We start from the raw sequence: 16478 nt of genomic DNA on the forward strand, positions 1-16478 counted from the left end.
GTGTGTTGAAAGGGCTCAGAGTCTCCCATGATGATTGGGGAGCCTAAAAGTGACCTTGATGATGTTGACCCTTAGAGGAGAGCCCTATGAACACAGGAACCGACTCAAACATTCAATGCCTGGTACCTACTGGAACTGGAGTCGTGTTGCTTATGCCATTGGAAGTCTGGGGGAGCAGTGGCTTTACAGGACCAGAGGAGATGCTGGAGGAGGCTGCTTCCCTGAAAGATAAAAGCATTTTTTTAGCCACGAAGGCTTCAGATCAACAAATGCTCTAGAAAACTGCATCTTCACCTGCAGTAGCTTGTGACAGTCCAAAACACCGAAACTAAGTTTGTCAAGAAGATTTTATCAAATACAAACGCTAGTGGTTGAATTTTTATGTGAACATTAAATGAGTGAATGTAAAACCGTTGCTTTTCTGTGATGCTGCAAAAAAAAAATCTTTTGGTTTTTATACAGGAAAAAAAAAAAAGAAACAGACTGCCCTTATGTATGGAGGGCAAATTTTTAATCTTTCTGATAATATTGAATAGGAATATTCAAATTTCTGTAAAGATGTGTGATGACTTACATTTCATTGTAAAATATTAGTTAAAGAATGGGTTTACATAAGGACTTCTGTATTTAATATGTCTCCCTGCTAATTTGCAAAGCTCTTGATGAGAAAGATCAGCAGGATTGCTCTGTAAGAAGAGTGATTCCTTACAGAATGATTTGGTAAAGGAGCTCTGGAATGATTCATCTTTCCTGGTACCTTTCTAAAAGCCCTTCAGACAGCTGGGAAGGGCAGTAAAAGAAAAGCTTTGTTCTCTAGGTTTGCAAGCATTTATTATTCAAGGATGTTGGTGAATTAAAAAAAAAAGAAAAAGTTAATGAGTAGTTTAAAAGAAAAAAGCACTTTAAGAAGGAATTCTGTTGCAGTTTTACTCATTAAATTTTACCTTTGGAGACATATTGAATAAAATGTAGTCTCAGTCATGGATCTGCAATCATTTGCTTATGCTTTGAAATTACTGAGAAAGTTGGTATTGGTTGTATATGATGAAAAATTCCTTGAGTGAGCTGGGAACACTGTTGTGCAGATTTTATAGCAATTTTAACATGGGGAAAGAAAGAATTGGCTTTGTTTGTATTTTCACTTGACCAGGCAACGTTTAAAATATCACAGCTCTTTTAATTTGCTCACAAATAACTGGAAACCAGTTGGGATGATTTGAGCACAGTTTTGTTTTCTGTCAAGTGCAGTTCAGTGATTTCTGGCTCTGGATTCAAGCTTCTTTTGTGCCAACTAACTTCATCTTTTGTACATTTGTGTTTGTCACATTTTCTGCACTGCTTTTTGCCTTTATTTATGGATTCTGCCTTACTTTAAAAAAATTATATAAACAAACATGCACAGAAATGGGGGACATCTTAAGGAGTGTCTGGGTACCTCCAGAACAGACAAATTTGCCAAGTTAAAGGCACAACCAGCCAAAAAGTGCCTTTTTTTATTTCTTTTCACGCGCTGCTGCCAAAACACGGAGCAGCAGACAGCTTTTCACTGTTGTGCACTAATGTTGAAAGTAACCAGTCATTTCACTGTTGGAAGTAACCATGGGATGTGATGTCAGCTGTACAGCTTTATAACTTATTGTGGGGTAGGAGAGCCGGCGTCACGGATTGCAGGGGCAGGGGGGCACCGTAGTGAATCTCTCACTTTCCTTTTCCAAGCAATGTCTTCATAGACACACGGCAGAGTTAGCATTTTATAAATGTTTCTGATGATGTGCTGGGACATTTGAAATGTGATGTTTTAAATTAATTTTGAATAAATCATTTCTTACGGACACCCCTTCCTTCCTTCCCCCACCCCCAAATACTTTGGTAATGGGTCACGAACCTTCCCAAGAAGTCAGTACACAGCGGTGATGGTGATGGGAGAAGCTGGTCATGTTCCTATGGGTTGGCACCACTTGTCACTTCAGGTTCCTGTTATTTCCTATGGAAACAACATCCTCGATAGCCACAGGCCCAGGGAAGCACTGGTGGGAATTTCATCAGGATGGCTCATCACCGCTCTATGCTTGAAACCAATACAAACTTTTTCACGGTTCTGCTCACGCTTGTACAAAGTCAGTGGTTATAATTTGCAATAAGATGATACTTGGTCACTTATTTTTGTTTCCAGCTGCTGTCATTTGAACCTGCTGAAGATTATTTTTTGGAAAATAGAGTTCAACAAAAAAAAAAAAAAAACTAGTTTTTGTGTAAATTGTGATGCATTTATATGTTGTAATTTTTACTGCCAATCTTTTTGGATGAAAATGTTTTTATACAGCTTACAAAATGTTCAGTGAGGAGCAGCCACAGCCTGCCTGTGAGCACTCGGGGAGATATTGTCCAATTAATGCATAGACATTTGGCACTGGAAAAATAGGCAGTCTTGATGAACAGTCTTGGGATTCCTGGTCAATGGAATAAAGTTATTCCTTTCACAGAAAACTAGCGTAATCTTTAGACTGCACATGCTGCCACGCTCTTGTCTTGTTGATCCTCTTATCCTGAACCTCCTTGGGCTAGCCCTGCAGATGCTGAGCTCCTCAAGGATGCCCTGATTGCCATTTTGGCTCCTGTCCAGAGTAAATGGAAGTAGCTGAGTGGCCCTGGAGCTGCCCTGCTGTCTATCCTTATGCCACGGTGTGTGCTGGGGCTCTGTCACATCTGTGTCTCTGTGCAGCTCCTCCTGACCTCAGCAGAGTGATTGACCCTGGCCACACTCACAGTGGTGGATTAGAGTGGATTTTGTGTGTCAGATCCAGGATTTGTGGTCGAGCTGGGCGTGAATTCATCCTGCCTCCCACTGGGGCAAGGGGCAAAGAGGTGCACACGGAGCTGGTGTTCCACTCTCACCTGGGAACCAGGACCTACAGCCAGGGCTGCCATCCCCACTCTGCCTTTGTCCCCTGCTCTAAGGACAAGGACTTCCACTTTTCCAGCCTGACCCAGCCCCTGCTCTCCACTGGTGCTCCTGGGAGCATGGACTGGGCATTGCAAACTGCTGCCAGGACTGGGATCGGCATCCCTGGGATCAGCCCCGCTCTCCTGAATGTGAGAGGCTTTTCCACCTACTCAACATACAGGGCACAAAGCAAGGGCTAATCTTTTAATGTTGTTTCCTTCCACCAGGCTTATGAAGGTTTGAACAGAGCTGGGGAAGCTCTGTCTGGCTTATCAGGTGTGGAACATGCTCACACCTTGTGCTGGATCCTCCCCTCTCGCAGGGAAGTCAGCAGAGCTGAAATCCTGATGTGTGTTTTGAGAGGTGACAGCCCAAGGCGTCTGCTGAAAAATCACCCTCGGTGTCAGAGCTGTCCAGGAGCTCTCAGGCTGGCATCCCTTTTTCTTTTCTGCCTCTTTGTGCAAAATTCAGGTTCCAGCTGATGAAATTATGGGCTGTAATTATGTCCATGTTATATAATTACATGTTTAGATTAGGGTTGGGCTTTTGCCAGCTTTAGTTAACAAGTTAGAATTAGTTTCAACCTTTCAAAGTGGTGCTTTGTGCTGGGTTTGTCTTCTCTTGCCAGTTAAAGCCTTAGTAGCAGAGCTGCACAGGGCTTTTGGATGGGAAAAAACACCCAGCCCAGCCAAGTCTGACAGGTTAACCTGCTGCTTGTGGTATCAAGCTGTATTTTTTTTCATCTATCCTCAGATAACACCACAAAAATTATATATTGTAGTACCAGGAGGCTGCTAAACACTGAGAGAAAAGTGAGACCCAGCTTTGGTGGCTTCTGGTGCTTCTCAGCCTTTCCCTGCTGTGGCATCTCTCTGAGCCAAGCTTTGTCTCCTTCCTGGGGGCTCCAATGCTTCCCAAGTGAAGGAACAACAGCAACACGAGTTCAAGGGCACATTCCCCAAAACTGGATGATGTTTGTTTCCATAACTGGCAGCTCCTGCCCTGCACCGCTGTTGTTAAAACAAACTTCTGGTCTCGTGTGTGTGGACAACACAGGCCCAGAGCACAGCCCAGCTGTGGGCAAGGGTGCCTGTGCTGTCTGTGCTGACCTCCAAAGGTGCCAGTGGTCATCCAGGAGCACCTTGGACCCCAGGCAGGGATCAGATCCAAGCTGGGGGCCTGTGGCTGCTCCCTAACAAAGCAGAGCTCTTTGGGAGAGCAGAATCCCTGCTGGATGGGTCCCCCTTCCCTCTTCCAGACCAGTTCCTCAGGGGTGATGTCTATGAAGCGAGACAATGGACCACAAGAGCACAGGTAAGTCTAGGAATTTTATTTTAGAAAGACATTTTAAAAATGTTTATTTATAAAATTCCAAATGAATATTTAAGGTACAAATGTAAAAACTAAGGTGCTATGAAAGCCTTTTCTTCATTCTATTTTTTTAAAGGAATTACAACCTCCTACAGCTCTATGTGTCTTGGGAAGACCCGAAACTGTTAACACATAACACCAGCAGATCATTAACTTTGACTTAACAACAAAAAAAGCACTAACAAAGCAGTAGCTGACTGTTGCAATGCAGATAAAAATCTAATTAACCAGCAGACTGTTTAAACGACAGCCCTTACACTTGACTCAAAAGTAAAGAATTCTCCCAGGAATACGATTAGGCAATTATAAAACTGCCCAAAAATGGCTAAACTAGGATTTTCCAGGTGCTAAGCAGCATTAGCTGGCAACTAATGAGCAACTAACCAGGAAAGGAAGGAGCAATCCTCACAGCACTTTTTTCTCTAAAAAGGTGGGGGATTTGTTCTATGCTGGGTGACAATGGCTGGTTCAGTCAAGGCGTTTATAGAAGAGCCAGTGCATGGCAAGGAAAGGATTCTGGGATGACTCCAGCGATGGGACAGGGCTCCAGCTGCATGGGGGGTGCTTGGAGAGCTCTTGCAGAGCCACCCTGGATGCTCGCCCTGGATCCTGACCCCGCTGTGTGCGCCGAGGAGACGAGTTCATCCCCCACCAGCACAGCAGCAAAGCGTGGAGGTCATCACCAGCCACATTTTGGGGTGTGGATTGTGCTGGAAGCCCTGGAAACACAGCGAGCCAGGGACACACTGGTCCAGCAAAGCATCCATCCCTGCTGTGCCACAGGAACCTCCTGCCTGGCTCAGCCCACCCCTAGTGCCAGCTCCGGCAGCAAATGGCGATGGCCACGGCCGAGCTGCTGCCCGGGACAGCGGCTGCCACGCAGGAATTGTCCACGGCGTAGGCTCCCATGGAGCCAGGGCTCTGGGAAAGGGCATTACAGCCCGTCAGCGTCCAGCCATCGTCACAGGACACCGTCACCTAACAGGCAGGAGAGGTCATTGTCCGTGGGTCAGCAAAAGGCCAGCGCCCTGCCCATCCCCCACGTCCCCACAGCTCAGGGTGATGTGACCGGTGTCACCCAGCTGGATGGCGTGTCCCATTACAGGTGGGGACACCAGTGAAGGCTGGGGTTGGGACAGCCACAATGGGCTGAAGCTGAACCAAAACCCATCAGGGTGGCAGAGGGACGGGCAGAGACAAGGACAACACCATGGGGGAGGAGCGTGGCTCGTTCCTACCTTCTCCTGGGATTCCGGGGCCATGTGCTCCTTCAGCCGGCACTCGAGGCTGGCAGTGGGGCAGCACACGGCGTGTGCCATTGCCTCTGTCCTGCTGGTACAGCGGCTGGGTCCCCTCCCCAGCCCCACCACAGGCCTGCCACTGGCACCCAGCACCTCGAATGGGGAGTGGAAACTGCACCCTGCCCGGGGGAGAGGGGATGTTGGCACGGGGCAGCCATGGCAGCATCCCAGGGCACACACTGGTGCCAAGGGATGTCCCAAGGGACCCCTGAACCCTTCCCCCCTTCATGCACACAGCACATGTACCCCTTCCCTGCCACCCCAGCACCCACACCCACCCTTTTACCCCCAGATCCCAGAGCTTTTCTGGAAGAAACCCCCTTGTTCATCAGGCTCAGAGGTCTGTAACCGGGTGTGTTGGGTGTTACCAGTCAGCACACGGTCCCGTGGGGAGCACTCGGCCCCCTCTGCCGCCGGGGAGCTGGCATTGATCCGGCACTCAGCCCTGGGCCACGTGCAGCACCTGGCGATGGCATAAACGCCCCGGCCCCGGAAAGCGCTGTGGGCCACGCACTGCTTCTGCCCGTCCTTGTCCTGGGGATGGGGCAGCACAGCGTCACGGAGGGGCTGGGGAACCCCCTCCGAGGCCAGCGGGCGCTCCAGGGGCAGCACCTCTGCCTCCGCACGCTCTGCTCACCTCCACGTGCTCCCCCAGCCAGCTGCCGCTGCGGGAGAAGCTGGAGCAGCTGAGCATCTCCTCGGTGCTGGCGCAGCGAGCCACGGCCGTGGCGTGCCGGGCGAGCCCCGAGCGCGCCGACCACACCGAGCGGCAGAGCAGCTGCTCGTCTGCAACCGGGCCGGGGCGTCAGCGACGGGGGACACCCACAGGGACACCCACAGGGACACCCACAGGGACACCCAGCCCAAGGCACCGACCAGGCTCCATCGCCCCCCATCCATGCAAACGGCTGCCCCCAGGCTCAGCCGTCCCCGGCACAGCTCGGGGGGCTTTCTCTGCCGACGATAGACACCGTGCTTTCACCCCAGCACTTCTTCCCTGCGAAGGACAGAGCTCGGCCAAGGGCCCAGCAGGCAGCGAGGTCCTTACCTGCTCCCAGCCGGGGGGGCAGCCCAGCCACGCTGTTGGGTGTCTGGAGCCGCTGCTCCTCTGGGAGCCGCGCTGTGTCCACGGCGTTCTTGGCGGAGAAGCGCAGGAGGCGCTGCCGGAGCTCGGCGAGGCTCAGCTGGGGCTCGGCGCTGAGCAGCACTGCAGCGATGCCTGCAAGAGCCCGGGAGGCTGCAGTGAGAACCACAGGGGACACAGCCACCTACACACCGCTCCCATGGGCAGCACAACTCCAGGGACAGCGGAGAAGGCGTCTCTGCCGCCCATCGCCCACACGTCCAGCCAGCTGTGCAGGCTGCAGCACCCGAGTGAGGCACCAAACCCATGCATCATGGCACACAAAAATGCCCCCAGTTCAGGCATGCCTGAAGCCCTGTGCCAGCACCAGCAAGTGCAGGGCCAGCCCTCCCTGCCCCTCAAAGCGCAGCTCGCCTGCCACATGTGCGGCCGCCTGCGACGTCCCGCTCTGCGCTGTGAAACACGTGCTGCAGTCGCTGGAGGCGCCGATGATGTCGTCCCCCGGGGCAAACAGGTCCACGCAGCGGCCAAAGTTGGTGCCCAGGGTGCCGATTGAGGCAGGCTGGTCCTCGCTGTCGGTGGCACCGACCGTGATGACCTGCCAGTGACAGGGGAGCACGGGCGGGATGGCGCGCCCAGCCCCAGCCCACGCGGCTGACCCGGAGCTGGCGGGACGAGGTGGCATCCAAGCCTCAGGGCACCCCCACAGCCCGTACCTCTGGCTCGGAAGCAGGCGAGTACAAGCAGGCATCGTCCTTGTAGTTGCCGGCAGCCGCCACCACCACCGCTCCCATCCGCGCCATCCGCCGGCAGCCCGCGTTGAGCGCGGGGCTGTGGGCGCCGGCCAAGGGCAGCAACACCACCAGCGGCGCGTAGGGCTGGGCCTCCAGAGTCCTCTGGATGAACTCCAGGGCTGGGAGGGACAAGACACTATCGCAGGAGGCCCCGGGAGGGATCCTGCTCCTCTCCGGGGCGTGGGGTCACTCACCCATGAGGGTCCCGCTGACGGTGCCCTTCCCCTGGCAGTTCAGCACGCGGAGGCTGCGGATGCTGGCGCCCGTGGCCACGCCGGCGTCGCGCCCGCTCAGCACCCCGGCCACGTGCGTGCCGTGGCTGTCACACTTGCTGGCCTGGCACAGGCACCACAGTTTCATGCCCCAGCCCATTGCACCAAAGCAGGTTTGCAATCCCACAACATCCTTCCCACTCCTTCCCACCTTGATTCCCTCTGACCTGACACACACCCATGCCACCCTAGAACGCTTTCCTGGAAAGAAGCCCTGCCCTATCTCGAAACAGACCACCTTGAGGGTCCCAATATCCCCCAGAACCACAGCTCCTGTTGCCCGTCCTGCCCAGCATTTTGCCCCAGGCCAAGTGTTTCCCTTGTCCTGGAAAGCCCCACAAGCCTGCCCAGGGTATGATGGATGCAGGGGGATGGTCTGGCCAGGATGCAGCATGTAGCACCTCGGAGCTCACCTGCCTGTGGAAGTGGGTGCCATCCTCCTCGGGGATGCTCTCAAAGCCAGTCACAGTCACCCTTCCCTCGATCTCCCGGTGGGTGCTCTGCACGCTGGTGTCCAGCAGGTAAATCTCCACCAGGTCACCTTTATCTGCCAGGGATGCATCCAGGGATAAAGGCAGCCACCACCACGGTCAGCACAGGCCACCTGGGATGCTCCCAAAGTGCAGCTCCAGACCCGTAGCACCATGGGGCAGTGTAATATTCCCATCCCTCAAGTAAAGGGGAGGGGACCCGACTCTTCCCCACAGGGTTGCCCCCCTCACACACCGCAGCGCTTACTGGGAGGGCTGTAGGCGCCTGAGCTGGGCTGTGGCGGCACGATCCTGCCCAGGTTCCAAGGAATGCTCTGGGCAAAGACATAGGCATCCTCCTCAATGTACTTCACGTGCGGCAGCTTCAGCGCCTGCGGGGAGGACCCAAAGCTCCGGTTTCCCCCCAAGGCTGGGGCTGCCACCCCCACCAGTGCCCACCGCAGCTGCTGTCCCCTGCCACGACCCTGCTGTCCTCCACTCCACGTACCGTGTCCAGGACGTCGCTGCTCATCCTCACCAGGAAGGCTGGCAGGAGGTGGAAGACGTGCAGCAGCTCTGCCAAGTGTCCCCGCCGAGCCGCCCGGGCCTGCAGCCGCCGGGCCGTGCCTCGCACCTCGGCCTCGCTGCCCGCCCGCAGCATCACCACGTAGCGCCCGGGCAGCCGCCACGACGCCTGCGGGGACACAAGCACCGGGCTGGGGTTCGAGGAACACACACCGGAGCGTGGCCGTCCCCCCACCCCACCCTCCTCACCTTGGCGGCGCGATGGAAAGCAGCGGGTCCCGGGGGGGCAGCCCCAACGGCGGCTTCCCCCTCCTCGACCGCCCCCGGGGCCAGAATCAACTCCGCCAGCACCAGCGCCAGCCCCAGCGCCCGCGGGGACATCCCGCACCCGTGCCCCGACGGGCAGCGCCGGGAGCCGCCGGGACCCTCAGCGCCGCGGGGACCCCCTGCGCGACCGCCGAGGGGCCGGAGCGCACCCGCGGGGCCGAGCGGCCGGAGCGGAGTCGAAGGAATGGAGCGGGGCAGGGGAGCTGGAGCGGAGCCGAGGGATCGGTGCGCACCCGCGGAGCGCACCCGCGCAGGTCCCGGAGCGCGGCGGCGGCCGCGGCTCTGCCCGTCGGGCCGGGGCTCAGCGCGGCGGGGCGGAGATCGCGCCACGGCCGCCGGCCCCACGGGCCCAGCCGGGCGGGTTAAGCATTAACGGGGCCGCGGGAGGGGGCGCGGGGCGGTGGGGCCGCGGGGAGAGGGCAAATGGGGCCGCTGCTCACCCCGAGTCCCGGCGGATCGCTGGGGGCTCTGGCGAGCAAAGCGCAGCCGCTCAAGGACGGTTTGCAGAAAGGGCTGAAAGCTTTAATGTGCCTCCTCCTGCCTCGCTCCACGAATAAATTCCCGTGAAATCCTCTAATCCTGTTTGGGCATTTTTTACAGAGTCGTCACACATCGCAAATGCCCTTTTTGCGGGATGATATCGGCGCTTTCCGGCAGGTCTCCACGCCGCTTCCCACCTCTGCCCTCCCGCAGCATCGGGATCCCACACTGCCCCACATCCCCAGCGACCTTCGGCAAACCCCGTCCCTGCTCCCGGCTTTTCAGGGAACCAGGAATATATTTATATTTTGGCTGGTTATTTACAAGCTCCTCAGAGGTTATATGGGTTTATATGGATGCACATGTTTTATATGGATGCGTGTGTTTTGTACGGATGTGCACGGTTTGTATGAACATGTGTTTCACATGGGTGTTCGTGTTATAATTGTGTGTGTGGTTTGTATGCATGTATCTGTTTTATATGGATGTGTGTGGTCTGTATGCACGTAAATGTTTTATATATGAACATGTTTTATAATTATGTGTATGGTTTGCACGGACATCAGTGTTTCATACAGACGTGTACAATGTTTCGTAATGATGTGCATGGTTTATATGGATGTGTGTGTTTAATATGGATGCGAACAGCTTGTATGGACCATGCTGATTTTTTACTGAGACCTCAAGTGTGTGCCTGAACTCTGGTTTGAGTAACTGGAGGGACACCAGACCCCGCTTGTCACCCACTCTGCTGCAGAGAGCTGGCACTGGAAGGGGTCAGTGTTCAGGACACTGATCATGGGCACTGATCATGGGCACAAGTCTCACTCCTGATTTTTGGCTCAGCTTCTTCAGTGCCGCTAAGTCCCACAACGCACCATTGGGGCCTCAGGAGGCTTCCGGGACAGCTGAGCACGGGGGGACCCCATCTCAAGGGGGACAGTCTCCCTCTTCCTGCAGTCGCTCCATTCGTTTTTGCACAGGGGACAAGCTGTGTCCCAGGGAAGGATGGAAGGAGCTCAAAGAGGAGGGGGTGGCAGAGTTCCCCCCAGTTCCACGTGCACCCCCACGTGCTGAGGAACCCACTGAGGTCCTGACATCAACATCTGGCCCCAGCTTCTGAGCGGGGAGTGTGAGAGATGCCCCGCTCTGGAGCTCTCTCCGGGAGCGGATATCTGCAGAAAGGTTATTTTTTTAATTGAGAAATTATCTACAAATAACCCCAAACTTGCGCTTTGTACAGAAGAGATCTGATTCGGTCCTGGCACCCCAGGGGGCCTCCGCCGTTTGTGTCTGTGGAAAGGCGAGGTTTCTCTCGAGGGGGGAGGAATGAGAGAGCAGCGGAGGCATCGGAGACGACCTCACCAAGGGGGAAGGGTTCCTAAATCCGTGCTGCCGCCCATCCGGGGGGAGAGGTGGGGCTCCGGGCCGTGCGCGCTGGTGAAAAAAAGCTCCCGCACAGACTTCCCGGGAGACCCTCGCCGGTGTAAGGATCGTCCTGATCCTCAAGGAAGAAGCGCTGCGCTGCACCAGCCGGGAATCGAACCCGGGTCGCAAGAATGGGAATCTTGCATGATACCACTACACCACTGGTGCGCTGCTGGCGCCTCTTCCCGCGGGCCACCAAGGCTCGCCCTGACCCGGTCCCACGCGGGTGGCACCGCCGGCCCCTTCCCCGCCCATCGGCTCCCAGCCGCGGGGTCCCCGCGGGAGGGTCACACGCGTGGGCGGCGGGCGGGCGGTCCCCCCCTCCCGCATAAGCTGAGCCAGAGCCGGGGCTGCTCGCAGCGTTTAATGCCATGCAGGAATGTCCCGATTCCCACAATGTTTAACCTCGGCCGGCGCGGGAGCAGAGTCCTCCGGCTCAAGGATGCTGTGCCGGGGATGGCGGGATGCACATCCAGCTGCGCGAAGGGTTCCGTGGGGGATAGGGTCGTGGCCCCGTGTCAACCCCCTCCCCTGCCCCTGCCAGGAGAAATACTTCTGAAAACCAGATTTCTTTTGCCGAAAGTGGGAGGGAGTACCAAGCCATGAGGTAGGAACCTCTTCTGTGAGAAAGGCTGGGAGAGGGTTCAGCCTGGAGAAGAGAAGGCTCCAGAGAGACCTTAGAGCCCCTTCCAGTACAGAGACTACAGGAGAGCTGAGAGGGACTTTGGACTGTGAAGCCCTGGCACAGTTTTTCCCAGGGAAGCTGTGGATGTCCCACACTGGAAATATTCAAGGCCAGGAAGGACAGGGCTTGGAGCAACCTGGTCTAGTGGAAAGTGTCCCTGCCCATGGCAGGGGGCTCAGAACAAGATGATCCTTCCAGCCCAAACATTCAGTGGTTCTTTAAGTAAAAAATTTTGGGTCTCTACCAGACTCCCACACTCCACAGGAGCAGCGACACAGAGTGACATCCTGCCCCAGGCACCCTCTGAAACTCAGTGAGACATGGCCCTATCTGAACAGCATTCCCAGAGCCACCACTCTCCCCTGTACAGGGAAGGACAGGCAGGAGTGCATGTAATCAATCTGGTAATGCTTCCTCCTGGAGAGCCTCTCGCAATCCTGTGGCAATGTTTAGCCAACACTGAGCCTTCATTCCCCACCCTCCTGCTGGCCATAAACACCCTGAGTGTGTAGGTGCTCCCTGTCACCAAAGGCTGCTTTGGGGACACCAAGGTGAGCGAGGGGTGCAGGAACACCAGCAGGGGTGTCACAGGGGTGTGACACCTCAGGTACAGCCTTTTCTTGCACACCCTGCACTGTACCAGCACAGCACTCCCTGGGTGGCAGGGGGAACACGGGAACATTCTTCCAGGGCTCTCGTGCTCCATCCCCCTCAGGTGCTGGAGGAGAGCTTTCCCCCACTTCTGCTCTTGGGCGGTTGGAACTGCAGGATTTTTAAGCTCCCTTCCAACTCAGCTCTGTGATCCTACGGAATTTGCTGAAGTTCTTCTCTGCCAGCAGACGTGCTCCCAAGCCTCCTGGGGCCATGCCAGGCACAGGCAGCATCCAGCGCAGCTTTCCAAAAGCAGAGCAAGGGACTCTCAGCATCCCCATGCTGCTGGATCCACTGATGCTTTGATCCAGACCCAGCTGCCCCGGGGGAGGCTCAGCCTCTCAGATCCCTGCTGTCCCAGGCAGCCAAAGGCTGTGGCTCCCACCTGTGCTGCCATCTCTGTGTGCTGGAGACGGGCTGTGGAGAGCCCCTGTGTTGTCCCTGTGGTGGTGACAAACCAGGCTGAGGTCCATCCACGTGGTTTGGAACAAACACTTACTATTCACAGAAAGTTTGGGGACAGTGAGTGACAGTGCGCAAACCCACCTGCAGCTGTTGGCACTGACCCAGCAGACAGTGTCCAAAGCCACCACCTCAAGTGCCATCACCAGGGGTTTGGCTCAGCTGAGTCCTCCTCCCTCTGTCCCCAAGGGTCCTGGAAGCTGGTCCTTGTGCAGGAGATAGGGGACCGCATGGTCTGTAACCTCCATCACCCCTCTCCCAACCTGGAGATAGGAAGGCTGCCTGCTGCAGGAGACTCAGGATTGAATTTTAATTTCTGCAGAGCTTGGATAAGTGGGAAAAAGACTTTGAGGACATCTCTGCCTCATAATACCCACCTGCATTGAGCACATCTTTACCTACCCAAACCTGATCCTGTTCCAAGCAGCACAACCAATCCTATCCCTTCCCAAGAACAGTATTTAGCCCAGATCCTGCCCAGCCCAGCTTCTCTGTGCCCACCCAAAGGGCTCCAGCAAGGAAGCCTTGTCCATATGCTGTGGAACTAGGGAGGTGGCAGTTCCCTGTTTGGTTTTGGGGGAATAACAGTCTCCTGAGTGGCTGGGTGTGCACAAGGGGTGCAGCATGGCACAGGCACAGGCAGGAACCGGGGCCACTGCACTTTCGGGGACAGCCCCCTTCCCTCCAGGCTGTGACCTGTGTGTCCCCTCCACGAGAGGAGTCCATGCCAAGTGGCCATTCCCCCGGGGAAATCAGTTTTCAGGCTCAAAAAGGCGGTCGCTGTCCTTGAGCAGAGCATCCGGCTCCTCCTGGAGCCCGTAGTAGAGGTCATCCTGCTCCCCAGGGCCTTTCCGAGGGGATCCGGGGTGCTCTCGCCCCGCCGAGGAGCTGCTCGGGGTGCGGCCGGAGCGGGCGGCGGAGGGCAGGGTCCGGCTCTGTGGCGTGGGGCTGCCGGGCACGGAGCCCTCCAGCGATGGCGTGTCCATCTCCTCCAGCAGGGATGCCAGCGGAGCATCCCCCGGGGCTGGCCGGGCGGGGCTGCGGGGACAGGGTTACACCAAACACGGCTGGGCAGGAGCTGCGGTTCCCCCGGAGCCGGTGGCTGCGGGAGCGTTGCTCAGGCAGCATCCCAGCATCACCAGTCCCCTTGCTGGGTGGCTGGAGCGCCCTGGGATGTCCCTATCCCAGCCCCTGGTGCCTGCCTTTATGGGGACACCTGCCTGCCAGGTTCCTGCTGCCCATGGGATGAAGTAGTGGCTGTCTTTGCATTTCCTGCATCCCGAGGGGAAAGCAGTGCACCCATCCCAGCTGTAGCTACACTTTGGCAGGTGCCCAAGTCCTATGCCCCGAGCCTGCACAGTGATCCCCATCACCTGCAGAGCCCTTTGGGACCTCCCAAACCAATGCTTGGGCATCACATGTGGCACCTGGTTTGAGGGTCACGTACTGGGCATCTCATTTCTATCAAAGTCTGATCAGAGACTTTGGGGTTATTCTGGTGAGGGACACTGTTTATACTGATAAAATTAAATAAAAGCAAAATGCAAACATCAAAATGCAAATTATAACCAAAGGCCATCTACATTTCCTCCTGGGAAATAATTTGGTTCAGAGACTCCTCGTGGGTTGAGGCACCATCCAGGCTCCAGTGGGGCCAAGGGTCTGGGGGCTGGCTCAGTGCTGTGAGAGCAGCAAAGACCTCTCTGCCCCCTCTCCCTCCCCCCCCTTTTCACCCCACATGCCACCGGTGCCACCCCAACCCCACAGGCATCACATACCAGCTGCCTTCTGCTGTTTCCAGCCGAGGTCCCAGCTCTTGGAGGGGTCTCCAGCACCCCCCAGCTCCCGGTGGACCTCTGCTTTGGCCTGCACGGCTGACTGGGAGCAGCTGCGGGATCTGGACTGGGCCATGGGTGGGAGTGGAGCTGAGCTGACCACCTGCCTCTGGATCTGGTCATAGGATGGCAGGCTCGTCTCGTAGGTGCTGGTGGCCTCTTGGTTGGGGCAGGGGGTAATCAAGCTGCAGGCAAAGGGATAACAGGGTGCTGAGCAGTCCTGGACCTCATGGAGCTGGGAGATGCTCAAGCACAGGCGCACAGGGCTCCATCACGTGAGGAAGTGGCTTTAGAGGCCACCAAGGCCACATCACTGCCCACACCAGCAGCAGAGCCAGGAGATGCTTGCAGGAACATCACTGGATGCTCTGCATCCCCCAGCATCACTCAAGCTCAGCCTCGGGGGGCTCAGGCAGCCCTTGCCTCTCCCACTCTGATCCCTGCTTGGCATTTTGTGCTGCAATCGGTGCAGCTGTCCCCAGTCTCAGGCCCTGCCCTCAGGGCACACACATCACCCCGCTGTGGGACCCACCGGGTGTCCTTCTGCGGCAGCACCATGGGTTTGCGGTCCAGGAACTGCTTGGCCTCGAGGTCCGCAGGGATGAACGTTATCTGGGGGGAAAAGAAAGGCAGAGCCTGGGCATCACGGGGGCCCTCAGCCCTCATAGGGGAAAAGGGCTGGAGTGTCCCTTCAGCTGGGTTTAGGGTGGTTTTCCTACCATATTTGGATGTTTTGCTTGGAAATAGCTTTTTTGAGGGAAATCAGTAAGGAATGAATGAATCCAGCCCAGCCCTGAATGAATCCAGCCCAGCCCTGCTCTCAGTGCCTTTCCCCCTGTGGCGTCCCACATGTCCCCAAGGCCCACACGGGAGCTCAGTGGTCAGGGACAACATCGAGGGTGTCCCATCCTTGAGCCTTGAGCACAGTGGCAAAGCCACATCTCCCTCCTAGCCAGGACTGAGCTCAGCCATGAGGGGAGCTGGTTTCTGCTTCACCCCAGTCCCAGAGAACACAGCTGCTTTCAGAGGTCCCAGCTGCTCCCAGGCCCTGAGGTCGCTCCCCCACATTTTGGAGGGCAGCCAAGTTGTTGACAGGCCATCCAGCAGTGCCCAGATCAGTCCTACAGATGCCCTCTCCTTGGAAAAAAACTCTTTTCTGCCAGACCCGTTTCCCAGGGCAAGGGCGCGTGGCTGCCCTCTGTGCTGGCAGTGCCCTCTGCCAAGAAGACTGGCAGGTGAGGGCTGGGCTCAGGGGGGCTGGGACCCTCCAACCTCCATGGCCACGACAGTCCCTTCTTGGAAGTCCTGGGAGCCTGCCAAGCCCCAGACCCCAAGGAAAGGGTGCCATGGGAGAGATGAACATAAGTTTACTTCCTTGGGATTATTCCCTGCTGCCTGTTTGAAAGCTAAGTCTAGGCTGTGCAGGGGGTGACGGAGAGTGGCCACATCCTGCAGGCATCAGCAGGGCACAAGCTTCCCAAACCAACAATTCCCCCTCCAGATTGCTGCAGCTGGCTTCCTCTGGGGAAGCTGAGGCACAGCCTGAGGCTACACATCCACAGCAGCCAAAGTCCCCCAAACCCAGCTGAGCCCTTGAGCCCCCCAGAGTGCTCAGCAGCGGGATGGATCCTACCTTTGGGTAGCACTGGCACATGCTCCAGGTGATGCCCACGGCTACGAGCAGGACACCCAGGACACAGAAGGTGATGTAGATGTGGGGCTTTTCCACACTCATGATGAACATCCCCGTCATCACCAGGAAGAACCCCAAGATGATGAACCCGTAGCGGAAAGTCTTCTCCTCTGCCATGGGCTCCGGGTGGGAGAGGCAGGAGGAGAGGTGTCGGAA

The 16478-nt window shown here is 56.4% G+C and overlaps 3 protein-coding genes and 1 non-coding gene across 4 annotated transcripts in view; 1 reads left to right on the plus strand and 3 right to left on the minus strand.

Moving 5' to 3' along the window:
- The window catches only part of USP24 (ubiquitin specific peptidase 24), a 61655-nt gene extending 59168 nt beyond the window's left edge, over positions 1 to 2487 (plus strand). The window contains 1 exon segment of the mRNA XM_039555838.1: positions 13 to 2487. Coding sequence (XP_039411772.1) covers positions 13 to 75 — 63 coding nt within the window. The 3' untranslated portion in view covers positions 76 to 2487.
- A 1766-nt stretch (positions 2488 to 4253) lies between these two features.
- On the minus strand, positions 4254 to 9369 carry PCSK9 (proprotein convertase subtilisin/kexin type 9). The gene is made up of 12 exons (XM_039556548.1): positions 9011 to 9369; positions 8745 to 8930; positions 8505 to 8628; positions 8180 to 8313; positions 7689 to 7830; positions 7417 to 7613; positions 7115 to 7298; positions 6665 to 6835; positions 6254 to 6402; positions 5985 to 6150; positions 5554 to 5735; positions 4254 to 5293 (listed from the first exon to the last, which is right to left on the minus strand). Exons 1-12 carry the CDS (start codon positions 9140 to 9142, stop codon positions 5126 to 5128), a joined length of 1935 nt encoding a protein of 644 aa, XP_039412482.1. The 5' UTR covers positions 9143 to 9369; the 3' UTR covers positions 4254 to 5125.
- A 1724-nt stretch (positions 9370 to 11093) lies between these two features.
- Positions 11094 to 11164, minus strand: TRNAG-CCC. Its single transcript has one exon. It is a non-coding gene; the product is annotated as a tRNA-Gly (tRNA).
- Positions 11165 to 13546: 2382 nt separating this feature from the next.
- BSND (barttin CLCNK type accessory subunit beta) lies at positions 13547 to 16439 on the minus strand. The gene is given in 5 exon segments (XM_010408789.2): positions 13547 to 13832; positions 14573 to 14615; positions 14618 to 14814; positions 15162 to 15241; positions 16263 to 16439. Coding segments are annotated over 5 exon segments (783 nt in total).
- Positions 16440 to 16478: the final 39 nt, after the last annotated feature.

This window comes from Corvus cornix, chromosome 8 (genome assembly GCF_000738735.6).
Source record: "Corvus cornix cornix isolate S_Up_H32 chromosome 8, ASM73873v5, whole genome shotgun sequence".
Classification (NCBI taxonomy): Eukaryota; Metazoa; Chordata; class Aves; order Passeriformes; family Corvidae; genus Corvus; species Corvus cornix.

Coding starts and splice junctions, on each gene's coding strand:
- PCSK9 (XM_039556548.1), bottom strand. CDS start 9,142: ATGTCCCCGCGGGCGCTGGGGCTGGCGCTGGTGCTGGCGGAGTTGATT. Junction 7,831..8,179: donor GCACCCACTTCCACAGGCAG/GTGAGCTCCGAG, acceptor TGCCTGTGCCAG/GCCAGCAAGTGTGACAGCCA. Junction 7,614..7,688: donor CGTCAGCGGGACCCTCATGG/GTGAGTGACCCC, acceptor TGTCCCTCCCAG/CCCTGGAGTTCATCCAGAGG.